Consider the following 23,426-nt stretch of genomic DNA (forward strand, 5'->3'; position numbering starts at 1 on the left):
AATAAAAACCGCCAATATGATTGAAGACTAGCATAGACTGTACGGAAACAAGACCATGAAGGATGTTGGCTTGTTAACGCCCATTAATATTTAAGATTATATATTTTGGGGCCATATATTGTCATCCTCTGATCCTTTTGTCTTGTACTTGATATTAAAAAAGACTTCTTTATTTTATTTTTATGACAGCATGCTTTGGGGCTATTTTTTGTTAGGCTTGTCAATAAATCAAATTCCATTCATGTATTTTGAAGATAGTCCGTTATATGAAACGTATCATGATCTTATAACCAGCGAAAGAACTGCTGCCAGTTTCGTGAGTTAAACTTTGGTGTAATGCCATTTTCTAAGCTTCCTACTCGAGAGATGATAAAAATAACACGTTCCTCGATGTTTATTTGCCGTTTGAAGTACCAACTAGTTGCACTTAATCCATATATAATAAGGTGAAGTGTAACAATCCAATGTGAACAATGAACGACGAAGGCAGTACAGTATGAATTATGAACTACGGCATGCTGTAGACGCAAAGATTCATCAATAATATCATAAGTATTATAAATATATATATACGTATAATAATATATTATATAATATAAATATATATATGATATAAATGATATATATAATACCAAAGAATAACACTACTGAGATATGTTGGGTTGCTCAAACTTCCATCCTATTTCTTTTGCTTTTCAACATCAAAGCGAGTTCGAACGCAAGTTAATGACTAAAATATATAGCTCAAGGCCGTATGGGCGTGAGGTAAGCTCTTGGATTCGTTAAGCTCGTGTCTCTTTCAAATCACTAGTTCAGGATAACTGGACACTAGCAACTTGCTTACTAACTACATAGTCAGTCTCATAGTTTTCAACCCAATTATTTAACTACCCTTGCAGAATCCGTAAACTTTGCTTAATTTGTGGTGATATATTGAATGTTCACTCAAAAAGGTCTCGTCTTCGTTGATAGCAACAAACTAAAAAGTCAAAAATCTATGGGCTAGGTCCTCATCAGTATAATATTGCGAAGCAAGAGAGCGCACGATCAACACATCACATATTAATTTAAAGGAGATAAAGTAGTCTTTTTTTTTTAAATTATTATATCCAAGAAACACTTTTTGAGGTTAACTAATTGATGACTTTGTCAATATGTTGTAAACTTAGGCCTAACAACAGTTCTGATTTAAAACTAAAGTTGGTATCCTATTAAGGGCGGCTTCGAATAATTACTTGGACTTGGGTCTAAATCTCCATCATGGCATCATCTCACATTTTATTAGAACCTAATAGTGATTAATTTAGGGGGTGCACCTAATGTTGTATTATAAGTCTATAATACCTTGTCATCTTCCTGTTTTTTTGTATCTTAATTAAATTGAAGCGTTAAATACCTAGGATCCTCGTTTTCTATATATATTGGTGTTTATCTTTTATCTTATGATGCATTAAACTACTCCCACTAAACAAATGGACGTTACCAAGCAAATAGACGTCGTTTGTGTAATTATTTGCTGCTTTTCAAAGAGACACGCCATTTCTTGTTCCAGAGACTAGCTTCGTTGTCATGGATTTGGATATCTAACGCGCATACAAAAATTACAAGGGTTTTCAGGTGGATGCAGTGCTCTTCATCCTCTCAAGTAAGAGAAATGGATCGGATCGGATCGGATAAAATTATCCCTGCACATTATACCAAAAGGAAGCGACTATTTAAGGAAACGTGCATGTGTTAATTAAGGACTATTAAGAGGAGTAATAGGCGAGAGTCTAAATGACAAGAAGCTAGCTAGCTAATCTATTACTTGGATAGAAACACGGAATTTAGCATGTTGCCAAATCTTCGAAGAATATTAACTCCACTTATTGTGATATAGTTTTGAATCTGGTTAGCATCAACGTGTTACTTTAAGGATATAATGTTTTTATTGCCTTTATTGTGCACTTAAGTTGTGATTTTATTATAGTATGAATACAAATAAATGCAGATATGTACCCATAATGATATACTCGCATTTTTTATTTTTTTTTGTTTTTTTTTCTCTTTCAGAAAAGCTCATGTCTGGTAAATTTCTTCACATCACTGTCTACAAAAGTTTAAAACATCATACGGAGAACATTGCGTTTAAAAGAAACCATCTTTCAATAAAAAAAAAAATAATAAAAATAAAAGAAAGAAAGAAAGAAACATATCTCTAGTTGTATATCGTGCACAAATAAAAGGATAAAGAATTTACTGGCATATCTACGTGGGCGCACTTTAAAAAGATTGCAATTGCTTAATGCAGCATGAATTATACCCAAAAAATATTTCAAATAAGCAATTATGATGAGTATCATTATTGACGAATTAGGACGATATTCATATCTACGACCATGACTCCTTTTGCAGTAAATTTAAGAACAACAGGTAAATTAAAGTTATAAACATATGATTCCGAGTTTCAATTATAAAGCTATTTTGTGAAATTCATGTTAAAAATTTACGCAAATTAAAGAAATAACGTTTTTGAACGAAAATTTATTTAATTCAGTTCTCAAGATCGCTTGCACGATAGAAATATGCTCCCAAATTATTATGGAAAGACTTGGGACACCTCCAAATTCAAATTATAAGATTCTAAAATTTTCACATTATACTAACATCGAAAAAAAAAAGTCCAAAACCAAATAAACATCTAAAAACATGCAGGGAAAAGAAAAAAAAAAAAAAACTTCATGCCTAATTAATCTTAACTCACTAACTCTCTAAAGCTTAAGAGATAAATCCAACTTTTGAACTTCCTCCCTCCTTTCACCATTCAAACTATTCCCTCCTCCCCATCCAACCGGCATCTGCAATCCATTAAACCGGGCCGGACCTGAATCCGCCACCGCCCGTCCAAAACCTGAAACCGGAGGCCCGAACAACAACGACGACAACGGGCGACACCACCCGTAGCCCGACCCAACATGGTACGGCTTCTGGATCCTAGAATGCGCTTGTATGCCAAGCGCGGCGATCTCCCCCCGCAGCAGCGGCAAGCGATGACATCTCAGGGCCCACTGTGACCGAAGCGGAGGCGGCAGCCCAGGCCGGCCGGGCCCCTTGTTCGCGGCAGCTGCCGCTCTCGCTTGTGCGCGTTCTGGTGGCCGCCGAGAGCCTGAGAACTGTAGAACTTCCTTTTACAGTAGTTACAAGAGAACACCCTTCGCTCTTCGCTCTCATTCTCCGCCGAGTCCTCCTTCTTCTCGGCTGCAACGCCATCGTTAAAAGACCCGATGAGGTCTAGCTCGAGCACCGGGGTCGTTTCGTTGCCGAGGGTTTTGGTGCTTGATGAAGATTCAGAGAGGGTTTGTTCCGATTCCATGTTTCTGATTGTGGAAGTTGCTGTTGTGATTGGAAGTGGAGGTAGAGGGGGGAGGGGCTTATATATATATATAATTAATAGGGGGGGTTTTGGGGTTTGGCTTGATATAGAAGGAGAGTAGAGATTTGGAATTTTGGAGGATTAAATGTAATGTTTCTAAAAGAGGAAGGATGTATATGGGATTTGGCTTGCAGTTACGTACATGGAGCTTGCTAATGAAGAATCGAGGGGAAGAAAACTAGGAAAGATGAGTTGGAAAACTATGAGCATTTAATCCCTTTCCTTTCTCTCTCTCTCTCTCCCCCCTTCTCTCTTATCCTCAAATTCTCTGATCCTTGACTTTGTATACTTTCTATTTACATACAGCATGACACACCCTTTTTCATTAATAATTTGTTTTTTTAAGTTTTATAAGGTATAATAGATAAGAGCAATCTTAAAATTAATCTGCTTAATAAAAAAATTATTGTAGTACACAACATAATAATAGTTTATTGACTATAAAACAAACAAAGATGATCGAGGGAAATATTAATATACAGTTTCCTTGGCAATATCTTCGACTGTTTAGTTGTGGAATTTGGTTTTGCACGGTATGATCCGAAATTGGTGTGAACAAAGAACATAATATTTGCATGCCATACTTGGATCCGAGATATAATGGGTTGACATAAATTCCGTATAAAACATATAGTTTTCTAAAATAATTACATGCACGTATTTAAATTAATTGCGGAGTAATTAAATGGAGAGGGGGAGGGAGGAGTTCATGCATCGGCGAGTTTTAAGCGGTCAGATTGCGTGTGCAAGCTGGGGATTTGGTTAATGAAGTGTGTTTTCATTGGGAATGTACAGTCAAAACAACCTATATATTGTCTAACTTCACTCAGAAGCTAGCTTCAAGGTATATTAGTCAAAGCCTCCGCTTTGTCCTTCTCAGTGACTAGGTTAATTTCTCATTTATTATTTGTACTCATTTGTAGTCGTTATTTATTTTCAAATATTCCAAATATTGTGTGAAATTAGGTCCATCAAAAAAAAAAAAAAAAGAAGATAATAGGTCTGGTTAGTGATAATAAAGTAGATGGAAAAAGAAAAGATGAGGGGAGAATACTTTGACAATATTTTTGTTATTTGTAGATTCTGTTAATTTACATGGTAAAAAGGTGAAATTTAGAAAGTTGACGTCGATGAAAATTAGATAGTCAAAATGGAAATTAATTAAAAAAATCATAAGGAAAAAGAATAAAATGTTAATTTTCTCTTTTATATTTCATTAATTTCTTCTCCAAATTCTGCACGAATTAAAAACGACTAAATGTTGATCGATGCCTCATCTTTCACTTTTCATACGATTTTCAAAACTTTCCAACTAACATGAAAATAATAGAAAGTACAGATACTTTCAATGTTTGATCCGCTTTATATTTGCTTTAATGTTTGCCAAACATGCCTTAGGAGGAGAGAAATATTGACAACTTTAGAGCTAAGGTAGGCCCTGCGAATATGCGTTGAAAAAAAAAAACTAATGGACCTTTGTGCTTAATTAATATCCTTTTAATATTTGATAAGTTACAACCCAGTTTAGACTCCACATGCGAATAAAGTTTACTAAAGTTTTAAGTCAAAAATACACTTAAATATATAGAAATCCGTAAAGCATCAAATAAACTTGACTAGAAGCGCTATCGAAATGCATTATCAATCGAAAATAATAATATTCACAAGTTAGATATCAACAATAGTCAAAAGATACTATAATTGTCATTTTATATCAACATTACCTGACTACGTACCCAAAAAAAAAAACCCGAAAATGGTTCTCTCTGTACTATTCCACCAATTAATAACATTTTAACTTCTCTAAGCTGGATTATCGGTGGCTAACGGTATGTGTGGTGAATGATGAATAGGCGACAATGCTGTGTTATGAGAGAGTGTCAACAATTGTCAGTGCAATGTACATATCATAGAGAAAATGTATTCTCAAAGGATGTGATGTTGATGAATATCCTGCAGTATTGGCAACTTCATATTAATTCTCGGGTCTGTTTGGGGATTCAACTTAAACAGGCTAGGATTAATCCTTAAACTAGCTAGTTCTCTCCGGAACCAGTTTAACTAAAGTGGTAGTTTAGGCTGAAATTTGAACTAAAAACAAACTGAGCCATATCAAGTTTTGCTAATAAAAAGATCGAACACCCTCTCACTGGACCGGGTTCGAAGCTGGTCCATTTTTAAAGAGTTGCCAAACAAACCCCAGAGCACAAAATTTATCAACATAGGTAACCGGAAAATATCTATTTTGGGCCACAGTAGTATTCTTGCGGGACTCACATTCAACAATCTCTTTAGAGCTGTTGTCTACATTCATTTGAGCTTGTCCTATGTGGGACAAATGTTCTTCATTTCTTATGAAAGAGCATAATTCTGATGTTGAATCTAAGAAATCAGACAACTCAAATCACATCTCTTTGTCACTGAGCCAGGATCCTAAGCCAACTGAGATGCTATCAAAATCAATACCGAGTCCATATATATATACATACACACTACAAGCCTTAGGTTTGTAAATGGACCTAACCTTGTTCTAGATAAGCATTCCTCCCTCCTAAAGTCCACTACAACATCTTTTAGCACTCCTTCACCACTTCAAAGTTCAGTATCATGAACTTAGTAGATGATTGGCTTCAAGTGACATGGTCATCATTCTTGCAACTAATTAATGTTAAATCTAGAACACCCTTTGAGACTTGTCTATTCTAACTGGAACCATATCTCATGGAGATATCAATGTCAACATCAACTACATACAAAAGTTTGTTTGATACACACCTCCACTACAACCTAAACAAAAGTTAAGTTTAAGATCACATCACTCTAAAGTTTAGATATGAAAATTTCTTTTTCGTATGCATAATTCCCACAAACTCCAAATAACGCAATTTATTTACTATTATTCATTACCAACATGCTAAACTTTGATTAATATTGATTTATAACTTATATGACCCATTATCATTTTCTTATACTGGTTTAAACATAAAGTGTTGGCATACAAGTCCATATCACACCTAAAGGAATAAATATATAAAAGAAGTAATCAAAGACAAACCTTTTGTCAACAAAGTAATAAAGCGTGGAGAACATCAACCAAGCAAACAATTCCAAATGCCCTGCTCTCCTTCATCAAGTTAGTCTCCATCACAATAACCTGTTGCATATATATGCCAAAAGAGAGAAGATTGAGGAACACTTGGTACTATTCATTAATAAAAAAAAGCAAGGTGAAATCGAATAAAATCAACTATTCTCAGTTAAGTAGTAAGATTAGTCATATCAAGGCCTTCTTTATCTGCTGTTTATGCCAATATGCCAAGGGCGGCATAGTTGAAACAGTCAAGAGGATGTTAATTTTTGTAGAACATGGTGAGCTAGTGAGGTTTTCACGTGAGTGAACCAGTACTATGTTTGTTATGTAAGAGCATCTCCAACCCAAAACCCAAAATGGTGTAGTTTTTACACCAAATCACTATTTCAATCTCCAATCCATTACACCAAATGTTACACCAAAAAGAATATTCCTTTTATTATTCTTATCTTTTAACATTTTTATCTATTCATACTTCAAGAAACATACATCTTCTTTATTTGTATTATAGATGGCTTTAAATCAACGAAGTTCTTCATACACAAATGCTGAAGCCTCACACCTCTGCCATGTATATCTTGATATTTTTCAAAATCCGATTATAGGTATAAACCAATCTAAGGATCAATTTTGGTCTCGAGTTGAGAGTGACTATCATAGCTCAATGTCTGTTTTTATCACTCAAGTTCGACCCAGAAGATCTTTGCAATGTCGAATGCAAACTCTCTTAACTACAATAGGGAAGATGAGGGGATGTGTAAGACATGTTGAAATTTTAAATCCAAGCGGTGCGTCTGAACAAGATATTGTAAGTGTTATTTGTTACATATATTTTTGAGATTTAATTTATGATTGAATTTTAACTTTATATATTTATATCATTTTGCAGTTCAATTAGGCTAAAGTGTTGTTTGCTCAGGATAAGAATTATAAGAAGGGATTCAAAGTCGATCATGTATGGCCCATCTTGAAAGATATCAAAAAATTTGCAGATGTTAAAGCTGGAATTCAAGTGAGACGTATGCAACATGGTAACTTTGCATCATCACAATCAGAGTACTCTCCCACTTCAGAGTCTCCCACACCAGCATCTCCTAGATTGGCTTCATTCGGTTTTAATATGAATGACAATGATTTTGGTGGTACTTCAACTGAAAGACCAATAGGGGTACGGAAAGCAAAATTTAAAAAGAGAAATGATAAATAAAGTTATAAGTTTATGGAGTATATGAAAGAAGAGAATCAAAAAATTGTTGCAATGATGGAAAAAAATAATGCTGATAGACAACTAAATTATGAAATCCAAATGTTAGAGCTCAAACTGCGGTAAAAAAAGTGGACGTGGATGAATTACGAGAAGAAAATTTAATTTTACTGAAAGATTTGACACAAGTAACTAATCCAAAAATACATGAGTTTCTTGTACAAGAACAATCAAGAATTATGCATAAAAGAACTAAACAATGTGAAGGATCTCCTACATGAGTTTCTTGTACAAGAACAATCAAGAATTATGCATAAAAGAACTAAACAATGTGAAGGATCTCAAAATACCGGTTCGTACAAGAACAATCAAGAATTATGCATAAAAGAACTAAACAATGTGAAGGATCTCAAAATACCGGTTCTGATACTTTTGCCCAATATTTCGAGCATCTTCGTCCTTCTGATGATATTTTCCCAGAATACTGAAATGTTGTTTTAGTTTGATCTCAAATAATGATAAAATGGACCTCTGATCCTTCGAATAGCTCCCTCTTTAAGCTGGAGTTCACCAAGAGCTGCTAGTCCTCCTCTGAAATTCATGGTTCACTCTCCAATTTGACAGCACATCGCCTCTAATTTTCAGATCCTGTGAATAGGGGCCCTAAGCTTGTATTTATAGGCTTCGATTGTAGCGTTTTGAGAAAAGAACCAAAGATTTGGCCTCATCTTCAGATAACAACAGCCAAATCATGTTTAAGGATGATATTCAAGCAGTTGAGAGGCTTTGGAACGAACAAATCCCAAGAAAATAATTGAAAACACGTTTTGAAGATTTCAGATATGATTCACGTCAATGTGACCCGTTGGCTTGCGCGTCACCTTAAGGTGACGCGGCAAGATTTGGCCTCATCTTCAGATAACAACAGCCAAATCATGTTTAAGGATGATATTCAAGCAGTTGAGAGGCTTTGGAACGAACAAATCCCAAGAAAATAATTGAAAACACGTTTTGAAGATTTCAGATATGATTCACGTCAATGTGACCCGTTGGCTTGCGCGTCACCTTAAGGTGACGCGGCCTTGTGCGGGTCAGGGTCACCTTAAGGTGACCCGCTCGTGCACGGGTCACCTTAAATTGACTCGCACTTGCGCGGGTCACCTTAGGGTGACCCGCATGCGAGTCATTCTAAGACGTCTTGAACCTTCTGACTTTTTCAGACTTGTCTTGTTCTGTTGTTTTACGTATTTTATCGTTCCATTGACTCGTACGTTCCGTCGATTAGCTTCATGCGTTTGTTGACGTCAAATAATCTTCTTTGACTCGGATAATGACGTTCATCGTCTTCTCTCCGTTTCAAACTACGTGCAGGAACGTATAGGTAATTTTTGACGCCTACAACTCAATCCACAACAAGTCGGTAAGCAATGCACAAAGAACACAACGAGCACAATCCACAATCCAAACAGTCAAGATCAATCGCAAACACAGAGAATTACCTGGTTCGACAAGATGCCTAGGTGCACGGGGAGAGGATGGAGAGATTTCACTATGTGAAGGAGAAATACAATGAGTTACAACTCTCAAACAATCAAACTAAACCTCACTAACAAGATCTCACAAACCTACTCAGACTTACCACGCATCAGTTTCCCATTGTTGTATATAGTCTTCCATTTGTCCTTCAGAGCATCTCAGTTTCTATCGTTGTACATTGTCTTTCATTTGCCCTTCAAAGTTTTGGCACCTCCATGTTTGTATTGCTCAGAATCCCAGAGCATGTACTCTTACATCTTTCTGCGCAAACTTTTAGAATTCGGATGGATTGTTCCATAACTCCTGCTTCGGAAAATCCAACTCTTGCTCCTTTATGTAGTTCTGATACTCCTAATTTTTGGATAACTAAGTTACATAACATCTATTGTTCGAAAATTTCTACTTCAGCTATAAGAACAAAATCTGTGAAAAAAATTAATGAATCAAGGAGTGATGTATTAGAGAAATTATGAAACTTAGATTCTCCATCGCACTATCCTTTTCCTATAGATTCTCCATCGCACTATCCTTTTCCTACTGTAATTAAACTATTAATAGAGCACAGCAGAACAAGCTTCACCTCTTAGCTCCAGCTTTTATCCTATTTTCTGTTAAGGTCTATACTTTCCTCATATTCTTTACTTTGTTTAGGTTCTTTCTAAGGCCATGATCAGCTTATACTGAACCTGTCAATGTTCTAAGCATTCCAAATTTCATTTCAATAAACGATCATATAAGTCATGCTTTTCTTGATTCATGTAACACAGCACTACATGATAGTAACTACTTATATATAAAGAGTCCTCCAACTCGGCTTCTTAAAAAGCGAAGGAGAGGGCTTTAATGCTGAAAGCAGGCTACCCCAGAAAATAACACCCAAAATATCCAAGTCCTTCCAATATAAATCCAACTCCCACTAGATCTAGGTTAGAGATCTCAGGTGTTCAAAATATAGATTATCTCGTCCTTTCTCTTGCCGAGTGAAGATTGTTAATGTACAATTACAACTTACAGATAAAAACTTTGGTTCTGTCGGAAGGCATATAGAGGCACGAGCGCAACGATTTGCCAAATGAGCATCAAACAGTCGTAGTGATTGGTCTCTTGATAGTAGGTCCCCTTTAAATCGACCGGTACCTCTTGAAATAAGTTCTTCGATGAATGCATGCCTTGGTAATTCTAATTTCTAAATTTAGCATCAAACAACCATGTGGGGTGATGTAAATCTAGAACTTTTAAGTTGTCATCTAACGCGTATTTGGAATAAACAACATGTCAACCAACCAAACCAGACTTCTCTCTTACCAAATCAGAGTACAAATCTGATGAATTATATGTGATAATTATCTACATTTGACCAACCTTTTTGTTGGATTTACGTACTTTGAAGGGAAAACGGATAGAGTTCATCAACCACGAAGAGTACAGAGACTAACATCCAAGGTGGCAGGTTTGCAGCAATACGATAATATAAAAGCGTGGTCTCATTTGAAGGGTCCAACTCAATGAACCACAACACAGATGAGCACTTTGGATTTTATGTAAGATTGAGAAAGGTACATGAAGGGGACGAAACAAATGGAAGTCATAATTTTCAGTTAAATGAAAGGTCAGGACGACCTTAGAAGGAATAAGACAAACAGAAACGAGCACCAGAGAGACAGTTAATTTGGATTATAAGCCTTGTATGAGCAAGACAGGTTTTTTTTTTTAATTCCACTGTTCATTGAAATAACCACAGCGCATTTTTATCATTAAGTATGCATGGGATACTAAGCTCCTTTCTGAATTCTTTACACGTTCTAGGTTAAACACATCAGACGAGCTAAACTCGGTCACAAAAAAAAAGTGTTGTTAAAGCTCAGGATCAAGCCCCCACGAAAAACAAAATTCAGTTCAGACAATTCTGATACTAAAGCAGAACCCACCTTACTTGACACAAAAAAAAAACAAGGACTCAGCACGACAGATGCAGGGTAGTTCAAGCCTGATGCTAACTGACACATTCTGGCCCTTTCCACATCTAATTCGCAATCGTGAGAACTGCGTATTATAGTTTAAAACAAGAACAGCACAAGGAAGTATCCTGACTTAGATATTTCGTAGCCATCGCCAGAATGCTCTGTGAAGGTCATTTCGATGATGATACGTAAGCAGCTGTATGCGTACAACTTGGGGGGCGCCTTTGATGCGTGTTAATATATATCCTAGTGCATGTCCAAATTCACCATCTTCGGGAAGAAAAACTTAACTAGTGGTTTCGTATGAACGAAGAACTTAAGGGTTCACCAGGTAATGCAATAACAGATTTACAAAACCATCTTTCCGTAGGGTTCAACAAAGTGACGCAGAAGTATAACCAATCAGTTGTCAGTCGATCGAGAAGTTCAAACTGTATATACAAGATTCTGACAAGTATAGGTCGACTAAAACAAACAGAACCAGCAACGGACGATAAAATCTCTTAGTATTTTCCTCATGCCAACAATCTTTTCTTGGCCATTTAAATCTCTTTTGGGGGAAAATTGGTTGTTTAAATCCTAATTTCACTAATTGTATCACCGAATGTAAGAATTGGGTGGGAACAGCAATATGTGAATAAACCTTGAAATATGATCAACTCGATATTGTTGGGTACCGGCTTAAAACTCCAAGTCACGATGATGCTTGAAGACTAGTACTAGGCCCAATCCCAATTATCTTCAATGAGACCAAGTTAGCCTGGTGGGCAAGATAGGGACGTCTATAAATAAGATGCTCTGATATAGAGTTTTTCAAGGAAGAGGAGAGAGTCGCTATTCCTGTAATCTAGGCTTACCTGAGGGTGTAACCGGGTTCAAGGGTACTGTGAGCGTGAAGAGGACCTCACGGTCTTTGTCCGTCAAATAGATTGTAACTATGTTGGTGATAATGGGTTGATTTTGATCCTGTGGTTTTCCCTGATGAGGGCTTTCCAAGTTAAAATTCTTGTGTGTGATTTTATTTAGCTTCCCCTGCTGCTGAAGTAGATTATATAACAAACAGAACAATTATATTTTGTACCCAAAGTGTATTCAGGGAACAATGAACATCTACCCTTAATCTTAATTTGAATGATCACCCAAAATCTAATTAAACGTTAAAAATGATCGACAAGGACAAAAAAACAAAAAAAAACAAAAGGAGGATTGAAAATAAAAGAATGTAAAGGAAAACTAAGAGTACTTGTTTAGTGCGGCGTATCGCCGTCGTCGCCGGTGGCCGACGGCGAGAGAAGCGGGAGAAATGAGGCGGGGGGGGTTTTGCACTAACCGATATAAAATTAACGGGTCGGGTCTGAACCCGTTTGCTATCAGTTTAACTTATAAAAGCGGATACAAATCCGACCCGAAAAGTCACGCGGCTTTCACGTGATGATGGGATCTGGGGTTTCCAAGTTTTGAAATTTGGGGCTTCTCAATTTCTCCCGCCTGCTTCATTTGGGAAAAAAATTTAGGGTTTTGTTGAACTTCTCATCATTAGAGGATTCACTTATGGCGAGAAGGGGGAGGAAGAGGGCCGCTGAAACCAGCGGCGGCGGCGGAGAGTCCTCTGAAAGAGAAAGAGAAGGACCCGGCCTTGGAATTTAAAGAGCGACAGCGAGCTTTCAACAGTCAAGAAGGTATCTAATCTAACTCTTCGAGAGATCAATTTTTTTTCTTTCAATTGGAATCGAAGTTACACTTCAATGGGGATTCTTGACAGTTGATAGAAAAGGGGCCCTTTTATTTGGGGATTTTAGTTTTCAGATTAGGGTTTTGTTTGCTACAAGTAATGCGAGCCCGAGATTGTCTGAAATGAGAGAATTTTTCTGGTATGCTCCATTTTTGGGTAATGATTAGTTTATGGATTTGTGAAAAATGGAGTTATAGCTTTAGATCTCGTTGAAGGTAAGTCGTAATCATGTGAAAGAGAATTTTAGGTAAATTTACGAGCCAGCTAGATAACTTCCCATGGCCGATAAATATGAGAGTATCTTAAATGAGCATCTCAATGTGCCTGTGAAAAATTGAAGCTGGCTTCAACTTAGGATGAGAGCGAACATTTAAGATGGATTAGACAGTGAATGCCAATCAATTGTGTTGGTTTTCAAGCATGGATTGAGGATATCAAAGGTAGTGGTAGAAGACGTGGAAAGAGGAAATGACCCTTAATAGCGTTTGATGGAGAAGAGCTACTCATGTTGCTGAGCCTGAATCCATGTTGTGGATCGACGTCGTCTTGTTTGGCTCAGAAGCCTGCTCTAACAGTCTGATCTCCTTCAACTGTGCACCACCATGAACACAAAGGGGAACCCACTGATCTACCCTCCACAAGTCACTCACAAAGAGGAAAGGGGATTCGCACAAATGGCTGGACGGGAAGAGAGGATCGCGCAAAGGGTGAGAGCACAAAGCTCAAGTTCTCTTCCTCCTTCTTCCTTCTGAGCTACTACCAACCCTTCTCCTTAAATAGAGAAGGGGGCAACCGACACAGGAGAATCGCTAGGGCATCGAAGGGGTAAGAGCCGACCTACAGGGGATGGGCGATGGGACTCCAAGCGGCAGCAGCGAAGGACGCTGGGATAGAGTAGGGGCGGAAAGACTTAGGGTCTGAGAACCGGGGGCTAGGGCAAATCAGTGGGGAGCTGGGCCACTAGGTAATGGGCCAGCTATTGGGCCAACATAAATAGCAACAATCCTAAAATTGGAACTCTTGCCAATTCCCTTATTCATGAGTTGGTTTTCTGTATGGACAATAATGCAGGCAAGCAAGTCTTCAGCCGAAAAAAGCAAGATTCTCGAGATGGAGCTTTGTTTCATTGAATGTACTTCATCTTTTCTTCTTTTCTTGTGCCATTCATATTCATACATGGTGATTGCAAACTGAGTGCTCATTTATTACGAATTATGTCCAAGCAGCTATGTACTTTTTTCATAAATTTCACTTATTCGTTATCATCGTATTTCAATTCTGTCGTTACATAGTTTGTGTTTTATTGTTATTCACTGCAATCTTACCAGTTAGACAAATTTGAACACGCAAGAACTAATGAATTCATTTCATCATTTTAATATTTAATTGTCATGTTATTCCTAAATAGAATCAATTCCGTGACCATGTGTTCATCTGTATAGTTGAGCGTCGGATTGCTGCAATTCGAGCAATCCAAGTGGCAGAGGTTCAAAGTTTGCTCTCTAGATTGCGCTTGATTCGTTCGTACATCAGCAAGGAACAGCTTGAGACACCTGCACTCCAGTTTTTCCAGGAGAACTTGCCCAATATCTCTCCCGTAATAAACGAAAAAGCTAAAATAATAGAATTGAAATGGAGAATCACAGAAAATGATGGTGGAATCATGCCAGATTCAGTTGATGTTTCCAGAACACTGCAACTTGGTGGCTATATACCACACTCAGTGAGATCAGGTCTCTGTTCATTTTATAATGTTGTAATGTGATTGTTCCCATCATTTATAGAGACTGACAAGTTCTCACTTTGTTTATATTTCTTTTGGCAGTAAAGAGCAGCTACCTGAACATTGCAAACCTTCAGATTCCAAATTTTGTATGCTAGTTTACTTTTTATCAGTGGATTTTAATGAATTCTGTGGTACAATAATCATGGTAGCTCGTCAGAATGTCTGTTGTTTGAAAATGTGTCTTATGTTGCAGGTTTTGGATGACCCTTTAGAGGATCAAATGCAGGGAATAAGAGATTCTTTCCAAACTCCTGGGGTTTGTACTTATCTCTACCATATTATGCGAGATCAATTACATGTTGGCAAATGTAGACATTCTTGTGATTAGGGTCAATTGCTCATAGATCCGAATTTATTACCCCTGTAGTTTCATTGTTGCCCCTGGGTTGAACTCTTATTGATCTTTTACTATCAGATAGACTCTCTAATTTCATCATAAGGCAGTATCTGCCAAATTTTCACCTAGGGTAAAAATCGAAAAGAATTTAACCCAAGGGTCTATCTACAATAATGAAACTACAGGGACCAAAGCAGCAATATACGGGGGGTCTATGTGCAATTAACCCTTGTTATTAATGCTTGGTAGAAAGTGATATCCATGGCATGTTACAGGAGACTAGCAATAGGCTATCTTTTGGCATGACCCCGAAAACTTCAAGGCAACCTAAGAAGGGTGAGATGCTCATGTCCATTCGAGGCTCACCTCTGGGAGTGTACAAAGAAGAAAACCTGGAAGCCATTCACGGTTTGTTTTGTGCTTGATTCTCAACACGATTATCGCTAGGCTTGATATTCTTAATTTTCTTATTGCATCTTGTTTGTAATTTGCAGAGTCTGGGGATGCTTCTCATGGTGGTTCTTCTCAGTAAGCAGAGTTCTCGTTGTCGTTGTAAAGTCTTGTGAACTCTACTCTAGATATGAGAAGAAACTAAACTGACTGTATTTGTACGTAATTGTTACATTCTTACCAGTCAAAGTGGTCAATAGAATGACCCCAAATGTCTGTACATTATGTAAAAGTTATTGATGAATGTCGTGACCAAATTACCTTCAGTACTTTTGGCCTGAAGGAAAACAGAACTACAACTGTACTGGTTGATTGCTGTATTTGTGCCATTTATCTTTTGTCTTCTTTGTATCTCAGTTTTCGATGTTACTCTTCTTATTTCAATCTTGCTTTTGTAAAAGAATGTGGAGAGACTTCAATCTTGCTCTTGTTAAAGAAAAAGGGTTAATTGCATGTCAGTCCCTTAAATCAAACCTTAATTGTCACATAGTGCTTCACATCTCATTATTTGCTTATTAGTCCTTTAAATCAAGAGCTTAGCAGTCGGTTGGTCGGTTTTCGGGCAACTTTTTGTCAACCGAAACTGCACTGATCAGCTGCAGTAACTGAATTGCATCGATGCGAATCCGTTTGGTTCAGATCGGTGCAGTTTTGCACCGGACAAGTGGGAGAGGAACATGTACAAGAAATATGTCTTGCACTTGGATTAAATAGCATTGACCTACCAAACTCATCTTTTTATTGGTTGCACTCATCTTTATGGCCACAAATCATAGGTTATATAGTTCATAAAATTCTTAATTTTATATTCCATGAAATTATTTACCAATGAGTTTAAACAACTAAAATGGGCAAATTTTGTGGGTTTTAGCCCACTTAATCATTAATTTTGGCCTATAAAAGTTATTTTCCAATGTCTTAGAATGACTAAAAATGGATAAGAATGATGTGCTATAGCATATAAAATTGTGAATTGTGATCTTCGTGAAATTATTTATCAATAGGTCAGAACAAAAAAAAGGCTAGATGTCATGGATTATAGATCATGAATCATGAATTTTGGCTTCCGTAAAATTATTTTTCCATAAGTAAAATAACTAAAAATAGTCACAAATCGTGGGTTCTAGATTATGAAATCCTAAATTTTGGACTTTGTAAAATTGTTCATCAAGGGGTAGAAAAATCTAAAAATGACCAAAAATCATGGGTTATAGCTTATGAAATTGTAAATTTTAGACTCTGTGAAATTGTTTGTCATTAGCTCGAAACAACTAAAAATGGCTGAAATCGTGGTAAGGAACTAACAAAATACATCCACTGTTAGTTATGAAAGACTGAACTAGAACCATTTTCACAGGGAAACAATTTATTTGATAAAAGATTGGATGACCGAATCTCCCTCATATCTTCTGTAATTATAAATTCATTGAATCGAAATTTCAATAAATGGTAAGATTTTATGCATATCAAAATTATCATTATTTGAAAACCACTGTCACAATAGCAGAATTCTACGTAGACTAATATCGTCCTTTGAATTTAGAACATACGGCAATGATTGCAAGAATTGGAAACTCTTCCATTATTACCTTATTAGAGAGCACCCGAATCCCTATAATCCCGACATATCCCCAAGCATATGAGAAGATAAATATGGATATAATTGTGGGATGCGCCTGAGTCCCTATAAGATTTTTTTTATTCGATACTACTATATTTTGGCATTTTGTGCTCTTGCTAAAGTTTTTCCGATCCTTTTTTAAAATGGAAAATCATTTGATTTATATATTTTATACTTCCAAATGATAAATAAGTTGGTTTTTCACCTATTGTAACTTGTAGCTGCGTGGTTGTAAATGGTGTCATAGCTAATTTGAACTTAACGGCTCTTATGATTTTTCCGCAATAACCTGCAGTACAACATGCAGTTCAATATGCGGTAGGTCGCAGAATAATATTTTTGGTTTGCAAGCAAACTTTTCTCATAATTACATACGATATTCTGTTCTCAGTCTCTTTAAATTAGTTTGCGTTTCAAAGTTTCATGTTTTGTTAGTTTGCCCTTACAATTTACAAGTAAATCTTTTAGTTTGTCCCTATGCTGCATATATATATTCATCTAAGTTCGATTATTATTTGCCCTTACAATTTCTCTGGTGGCATTTCCGTTAAAATATTGACCCCGATTGTAATTTTGTTTAATAGGGACGGGCAGCTAACATTGCGTGCAGCGAGAGATGGTTCCCCGTTCAAAGATGAGGAGACTGCAGGCATTTCTGGATGAAAGACGTGACCGAGGTTCGACAGGCGGGAAGCATGGCAAGACGATTGGGAGGCTGAAGAAACCCGCGAGCTTGTTGAGCGCAAGCGCATCCAATGTTGCCAAGAAGGTGAAGAGGGGGTTTATTTTTGAATCCTCGCAAAAGAGGACTTTCCATGGAAATGATACAGGAAGGAAACACACATTATGACATTTGCCTTGCTACAATGTACAAATGTACAATGCCAGTGTAATAAGATTTTTTTTTCCCATTGTAATCATGCATTAATATGAAACACTACAATCATTAACTATTGCAATAGTATGACCATCAACTTTATTTCAAGCATCCCCTGCTCCAATTTACTTCGTTACCTTAAACTAGTGAAGAATACTTCTGTGTTTTATTCCATTTTGCAGAGTAATATAGTAAAGATTTCATTTGCAATATGATGAAAACCATGCTTTGCACCTTTGGTAAATTAGAAGGGAGCTGGATGGTTCATTTTGTATGAAGTGCAGAACAATTTAAGAGAAAACAGAATCGTTCAATTACTATAAAAAAAATTAAAAAAAAAATCTAATGCTTCAGATTTCCCTGTCAAACTTTCCTCTCCGTCTTAACAAGCCCATGGCAGAACAATGCCAAGTTGCACATGCATCAAGTCCAACCACTTCAAATAATATTAACTACTAAATAGAAACAAACCATCAAGCAAGAAAGAAACACGAGTACAAAGGGTCAACAAATTAAGCATCAATACAACTTGAATCTTACATGTAAACTGAACATAATTTATGAACTTGAAAGTACAAAGAACAAATCTGGATAATTAAGGACCAGTTAATACATCGACATGTAGTGCAGAAGTGGTCCTGATTCTACACAAATTCAGGCTGGCTAGAAAATAATTAGATCCAAACTCTAACCAGATATCAACCATGTTCAATTTTGCAAGCTTGAATCGTATATGAGCCAAGTCAAGGTAGGGAGACTGATACCAGCCCGAATTAATACTTTGTGATGTTCATAACAAGGGAAATCACTCCAATTAAGCATAATAGTTCAAGCTGGACTTCTTCTTGGCTTGAACTTGAATGATTCCTTCGTTGAAGTCTTCATGCATCACCTGAAGCACAAAATAAAACAGAAAGATGTGAGGTTGCAGCATGAAGAATGACAATTCAGTGAGGCATTTCAGCAAGATTTTGAAACAAAGCAAGCATGAATCTTAACTACCTGTCAGGCATTACTAATCATGATAATAATCTAATCATAATTTACATATCCTGATGGACCACAAAATTGCTGATCCATTTGACAAGTAGTATCATAAAACAAGTGGTACCAGCCGTGACTGCCGTTTATATTAGAAAAATGAGAAATCAAATTAACATGGCCACAAGCAAGTTGCCTAGTGTACATAGTTCATAGAACATGAAACATACTAAAAATTTGATCCCTAAACAGTTCTTAAAGATAGTTAACTGTATCACATTCCATGTGCAGATTTTGTGTCAGGGTCAATGTTACACCAAGATAGCTCATAAAGAGGTTCTATTATTCCACTCCTGAAATATTACAACCTCAGTTATGGACACAAGACTAGTTTTCTTTTTTCCTTAATATAGAGAAGAATGCTTCTCTAGAATCAGATGTTAAGTCGCATATGTGATATGAGCAACTAGTAATCCATGACATCTTTTCTTTTGAAACAGTTGAACATAAAAAACATACACTAAAAGCACAATAACATCAAGATATTACATAAGATATACAATGGTATGCTAAAGCCAAGTAGAGAGGCAATGCAACAAGAAAGGAGCTTTTATTGGCAGGTGCTGCCGTCTAACATAAAAAATAGCATACAGCTAGAAATGTTTGATATTTCGAAGAAAAAAAAGGTTATAGTAGCAGTAAGTTCAAGTCTACCGACCACGGTGACAAGAACGCTATGAGATTAGTTTCTAAAATCTCATGATCAAACTTTAAGAAGAAGCAACACGACATATGGTATAAACCAGCACAAGTAGACAGGACAAAAACCTCAGTTGCATCTCGACGGAGCGCGAGCATCCCTGCTTCTACACATACTGCTTTAAGTTGAGCTCCATTGAAATCATCAGTAGAACGAGCCAGCTCTTCAAAGTTGACATCAGGATGTACATTCATTTTCCTTGAATGGATCTTAACAATGAGAAGGGGAAAATTAGCAAACTAAAGACAGTGCACCATTCGCAAAAGGCAAAAGAAGCAATAATGCACCCCGAAAAAACAAAAGAGCGAGCGCACAAATAAAAGAATGGTGTTAGGATAGAAGTCCCAAACAGTATTGATTTTTCCCAACAGAATTCACATTCAGATATTAGTCCCTCATAGTATCAGGAATACTTGATAATGGTCATACATGAAGTAAAGAACATCCCCTTAGCTTTTAACTGCCACCTGGACTTTTACCTTATACCCTCTTTATCCTCTTCATTGGCTCCTGCTCTTTTTTTACAGCTCCTTCCTCTCCCAATCCTTTCCCCTTCATTCCTCCATTTCCTTTCTCCATTGTCACAACCATCTCTGCCAAACTGATTCAGATCCATGTTGAAATGTAATCTTATCTAAATGCAAAGGAATGCAAAGAAAGTGATCATGGAATTACATATATTTCGACTATATATTGTGCATTATGGAGGCCAATGGGTGATCTTTTGTCATGTGGAATAGGCAAGGTTTAAGATGACAATAAAAGAGAGATTATATAAAAGAAATAACTTGAGTATGATATGGGATTTGTGTGATTCTGCTCCACATTCAGCAAAACAAATTAAATCTCTCCTTGCCTTTCGATTTCCGTGCACTGGTTAAGAATTTGGATACATTCAGATTGACCAGCACAAGCTTAATAGGAATCACTTGTGTTTCAACCAACAAACCCAATTAGATCAAAGTATCTACATGCACCAGGTAAAATAGCTTTGATTTGGGCACTCTCTTTCTGTTTCTGTTTTGAGTTCCCCCTTAAGTTCCTTCTACGGATGAATTACCTCTGTCTAGAATCTTGAGCATCTACTTCCAAGGCAAAGGACTATGTCATAATACTCCAATAGCTCAACGACACAATGTCTAATGATACCCGTTAAATCATCGCGAGATAGAATGTTCATGATAATAACGAAAATAGAAGCTGTCGTCTTCGTGGCAGTCTGAATGGTGATGGAATGGAAAATGTTTAGGGTGGTAATGGGGCAGCTGCTATTGGGGGATCAGCACCGAACTTTTTCCTAGGTTATAAGAGGAAAGGAGAGCAGCCCAGTTAAGATAAAAGCGAAGTAGCTTGAAGAATTACGGACATGGATAGAAGGGTTATTTTATTCCCATGGTTTCTTGACCATAGTTGGCAGTTTGGATAGAAAACACAGATAGGGGACTTCTTAGAAAGTAAGCTATATACCGTAGGAGTACTAGTATCTGAATATTTTGAGGATCAGTATCCAAAGATATATCCTACGACCCGAAAAAAGAAAGAATATGTCAACAAAATCAAAAGAATATTACCTGAAGAATCCGAGCTCTTGCTTCCTCAGTAGGGTGAGGGAATTCAATTTTGCGGTCTAGCCGACCAGATCTCATGAGAGCAGGATCAAGTATATCAGCTCGGTTTGTTGCCGCTATAACCTGTGAATGACCAAACGTTAACAGGTAAACAAGACAACAGGTTACAATCAAATACCTGTAATGTTGATAAATTGTTACAAATTTCACTGACAATGTATGGGCAACTGTGCATGAATTATATGAATGACCACCTAGAAACAGGCAAATTGTTTTATCTAATAGAGTGTCACAAGTCCAAAATAAAATTATTCCGAGTAAAATAGAGGACACTGCCATGACATTGAGGTTTTTTAGTACACTACCATTCTTTTCCATAAACAATATGGAAAAGAATATTGTACACAATTTTAGAATTTGAAAAACCTACAGCAGAATGGCACAGGAAACAAATGCAAAACCTATAGCATGACGAAGTAACAAAAAAAATAAAAACCATGCATCTTTGATTCTTTTCCATAAATCTTTTATTCACACACATGTTGTACATGCAGAAAGAGAGAGAGAGAGAGAGAGAGAGAGAGAGAGAGAGAGAGAGAGAGAGAGCCCAGATAGGAAACATGAAAAAGACTCTTGGGCAAAAAAAAGAAAAAGATAAACACCTTTATTCGTTCATCGCTACTAAAGCCATCCAGCTGATTAAGCAATTCCAACATTGTCCGCTGCACTTCCCTGTCTCCGCTTACCTCACTGAAGCAGCATGGAAATGAGATGTTAGTTTACTTTGATACCACAAAGGGGAGCAAGAAACAGTTAACTTCAGTATACAAATGGAGTTGGATTTCAAGCATGACATTGCGATTTATCAAGTAAACATCTCAGTTATTAGATTAATATTGCCAATTCAAGTAAATTTAACTAAAAGGTCAAATCCTGATTCATAAACAGGTCCGCATGATTTTTTTTTTTCAATGTTCAGTAAACTGTGTAATTAAATGTCCTGCAGTACAGCAACATGCTGGAGATAAAGGCCAGCAAACAAATCTTCACTATATCCTCCTTCCCTCCATTTATAATCCTTATTTAGGTGACGTGATGAGTGTCAAAATGTGATATCAGACCTCAGACCACTTGTATAATGCAGGTTACTGGGGATTTATAGAATTTCATCACTAAGGACTGATCTATGACCATCCTATTTGCTTTAACGGTACGGTAGATTACTGCACTTGGAAAATTAACTAACTTTTACTCTGAAAAACATGTTGAAGGTGAAGGAGCCAAACCAATACTAAGTAATTGAGTTATGACAAGCACTGCAGGTGGCGTATCTTCTATTTTTCACATTTTCTTTCTAGAAAATAGAAGCATGACATGATGTAACCAATATTACTAGCCACCTGCATATATAGCACGCTTTGATAATTGTATAATGTATGTTTACAATATGAAATAAATTAGATATGCGAAAGTAGACATGCATACAGAAGCATAAAACAAGAAAGATGGTAACCTATCAAAACGCTTTGTTCCAATAGCATCAATCTCATCAATAAAAATGATACAGGGAGATTTTTCCTTTGCAAGTTGAAATGCGTCGCGAACCAGTTTGGCTCCATCACCAATAAACATCTGAAGAAGGTTCAAAATAATTAGGATAGTTGGATAATTCATGCTCAGACACAGATAACATATATAAGTATTGGACATCAAATTTTAAACTCATGGATTCAATTGATGTACAGCGTAACAGATACTAGTGGACACTGACAAGCAAACACATTCCAGGTACACAGTGGATATCACTAGAACATAACTCATGTGCTAACATGAAAGACAAGTGACCAATAATCTTTGAAAACAAATAGTAGCCTCAAATTAATAGTGATAAGAGAATCTGAAATGTTCTGCTGCATGATGAAACTAAGAGTTTACATACAACAAGCACTTAACAACGGAATGGAGAACAACCCTCTATGGTGTACTATAACATTAATAAAACATTGAGATAAACCTTTACAATAATTCAGTAGGAATTGTATATTCAGATACATATTGAATAACATATGAAACTAAATGGACATGGGATTCCATCAAAAAAATATGAACA

At 36.6% G+C, this 23,426-nt stretch overlaps 2 protein-coding genes and 1 long non-coding RNA gene across 3 annotated transcripts in view; 2 read left to right on the forward strand and 1 right to left on the reverse strand.

Annotated features, from left to right (window-relative positions):
• Positions 7,249 to 15,853, forward strand: LOC109820915. Its single transcript, XM_020387111.1, has 8 exons — positions 7,249 to 7,311; positions 7,423 to 7,671; positions 12,745 to 12,883; positions 14,379 to 14,669; positions 14,762 to 14,808; positions 14,916 to 14,978; positions 15,335 to 15,467; positions 15,554 to 15,853. Exons 1-8 carry the CDS (start codon positions 7,249 to 7,251, stop codon positions 15,589 to 15,591), a joined length of 1,023 nt encoding a protein of 340 aa, XP_020242700.1. The 3' UTR covers positions 15,592 to 15,853.
• On the forward strand, positions 12,891 to 14,212 carry LOC109822523. Its single transcript, XR_002242166.1, has 2 exons — positions 12,891 to 13,900; positions 14,008 to 14,212. It is a non-coding gene; the product is annotated as an uncharacterized LOC109822523 (long non-coding RNA).
• LOC109819620 (26S protease regulatory subunit 6A homolog) overlaps positions 18,448 to 23,426 on the reverse strand; it is a 13,030-nt gene continuing 8,051 nt past the window's right edge. Inside the window, exons 6-10 of the mRNA XM_020385396.1 lie at positions 22,830 to 22,948; positions 21,979 to 22,066; positions 21,320 to 21,439; positions 19,817 to 19,957; positions 18,448 to 18,899 (exon numbers count right to left, since the gene is read on the reverse strand). Coding sequence (XP_020240985.1) covers positions 18,822 to 18,899; positions 19,817 to 19,957; positions 21,320 to 21,439; positions 21,979 to 22,066; positions 22,830 to 22,948 — 546 coding nt within the window. The 3' untranslated portion in view covers positions 18,448 to 18,821. The remainder of the gene's footprint in view (positions 18,900 to 19,816; positions 19,958 to 21,319; positions 21,440 to 21,978; positions 22,067 to 22,829; positions 22,949 to 23,426) is intronic.

Source organism: Asparagus officinalis, chromosome 8 (assembly GCF_001876935.1).
Source record: "Asparagus officinalis chromosome 8, Aspof.V1, whole genome shotgun sequence".
Taxonomy (NCBI): domain Eukaryota; kingdom Viridiplantae; phylum Streptophyta; class Magnoliopsida; order Asparagales; family Asparagaceae; genus Asparagus; species Asparagus officinalis.

Bases quoted from the DNA above. Each gene is read 5' to 3' on its own strand.
- LOC109820915 (XM_020387111.1), top strand. From the start codon at position 7,249: ATGAGGGGATGTGTAAGACATGTTGAAATTTTAAATCCAAGCGGTGCG. The intron at 7,312-7,422 runs GTAAGTGTTATT...TTGTTTGCTCAG, and splicing joins GTGCGTCTGAACAAGATATT to GATAAGAATTATAAGAAGGG. The intron at 14,809-14,915 runs GTATGCTAGTTT...CTTATGTTGCAG, and splicing joins ACCTTCAGATTCCAAATTTT to GTTTTGGATGACCCTTTAGA.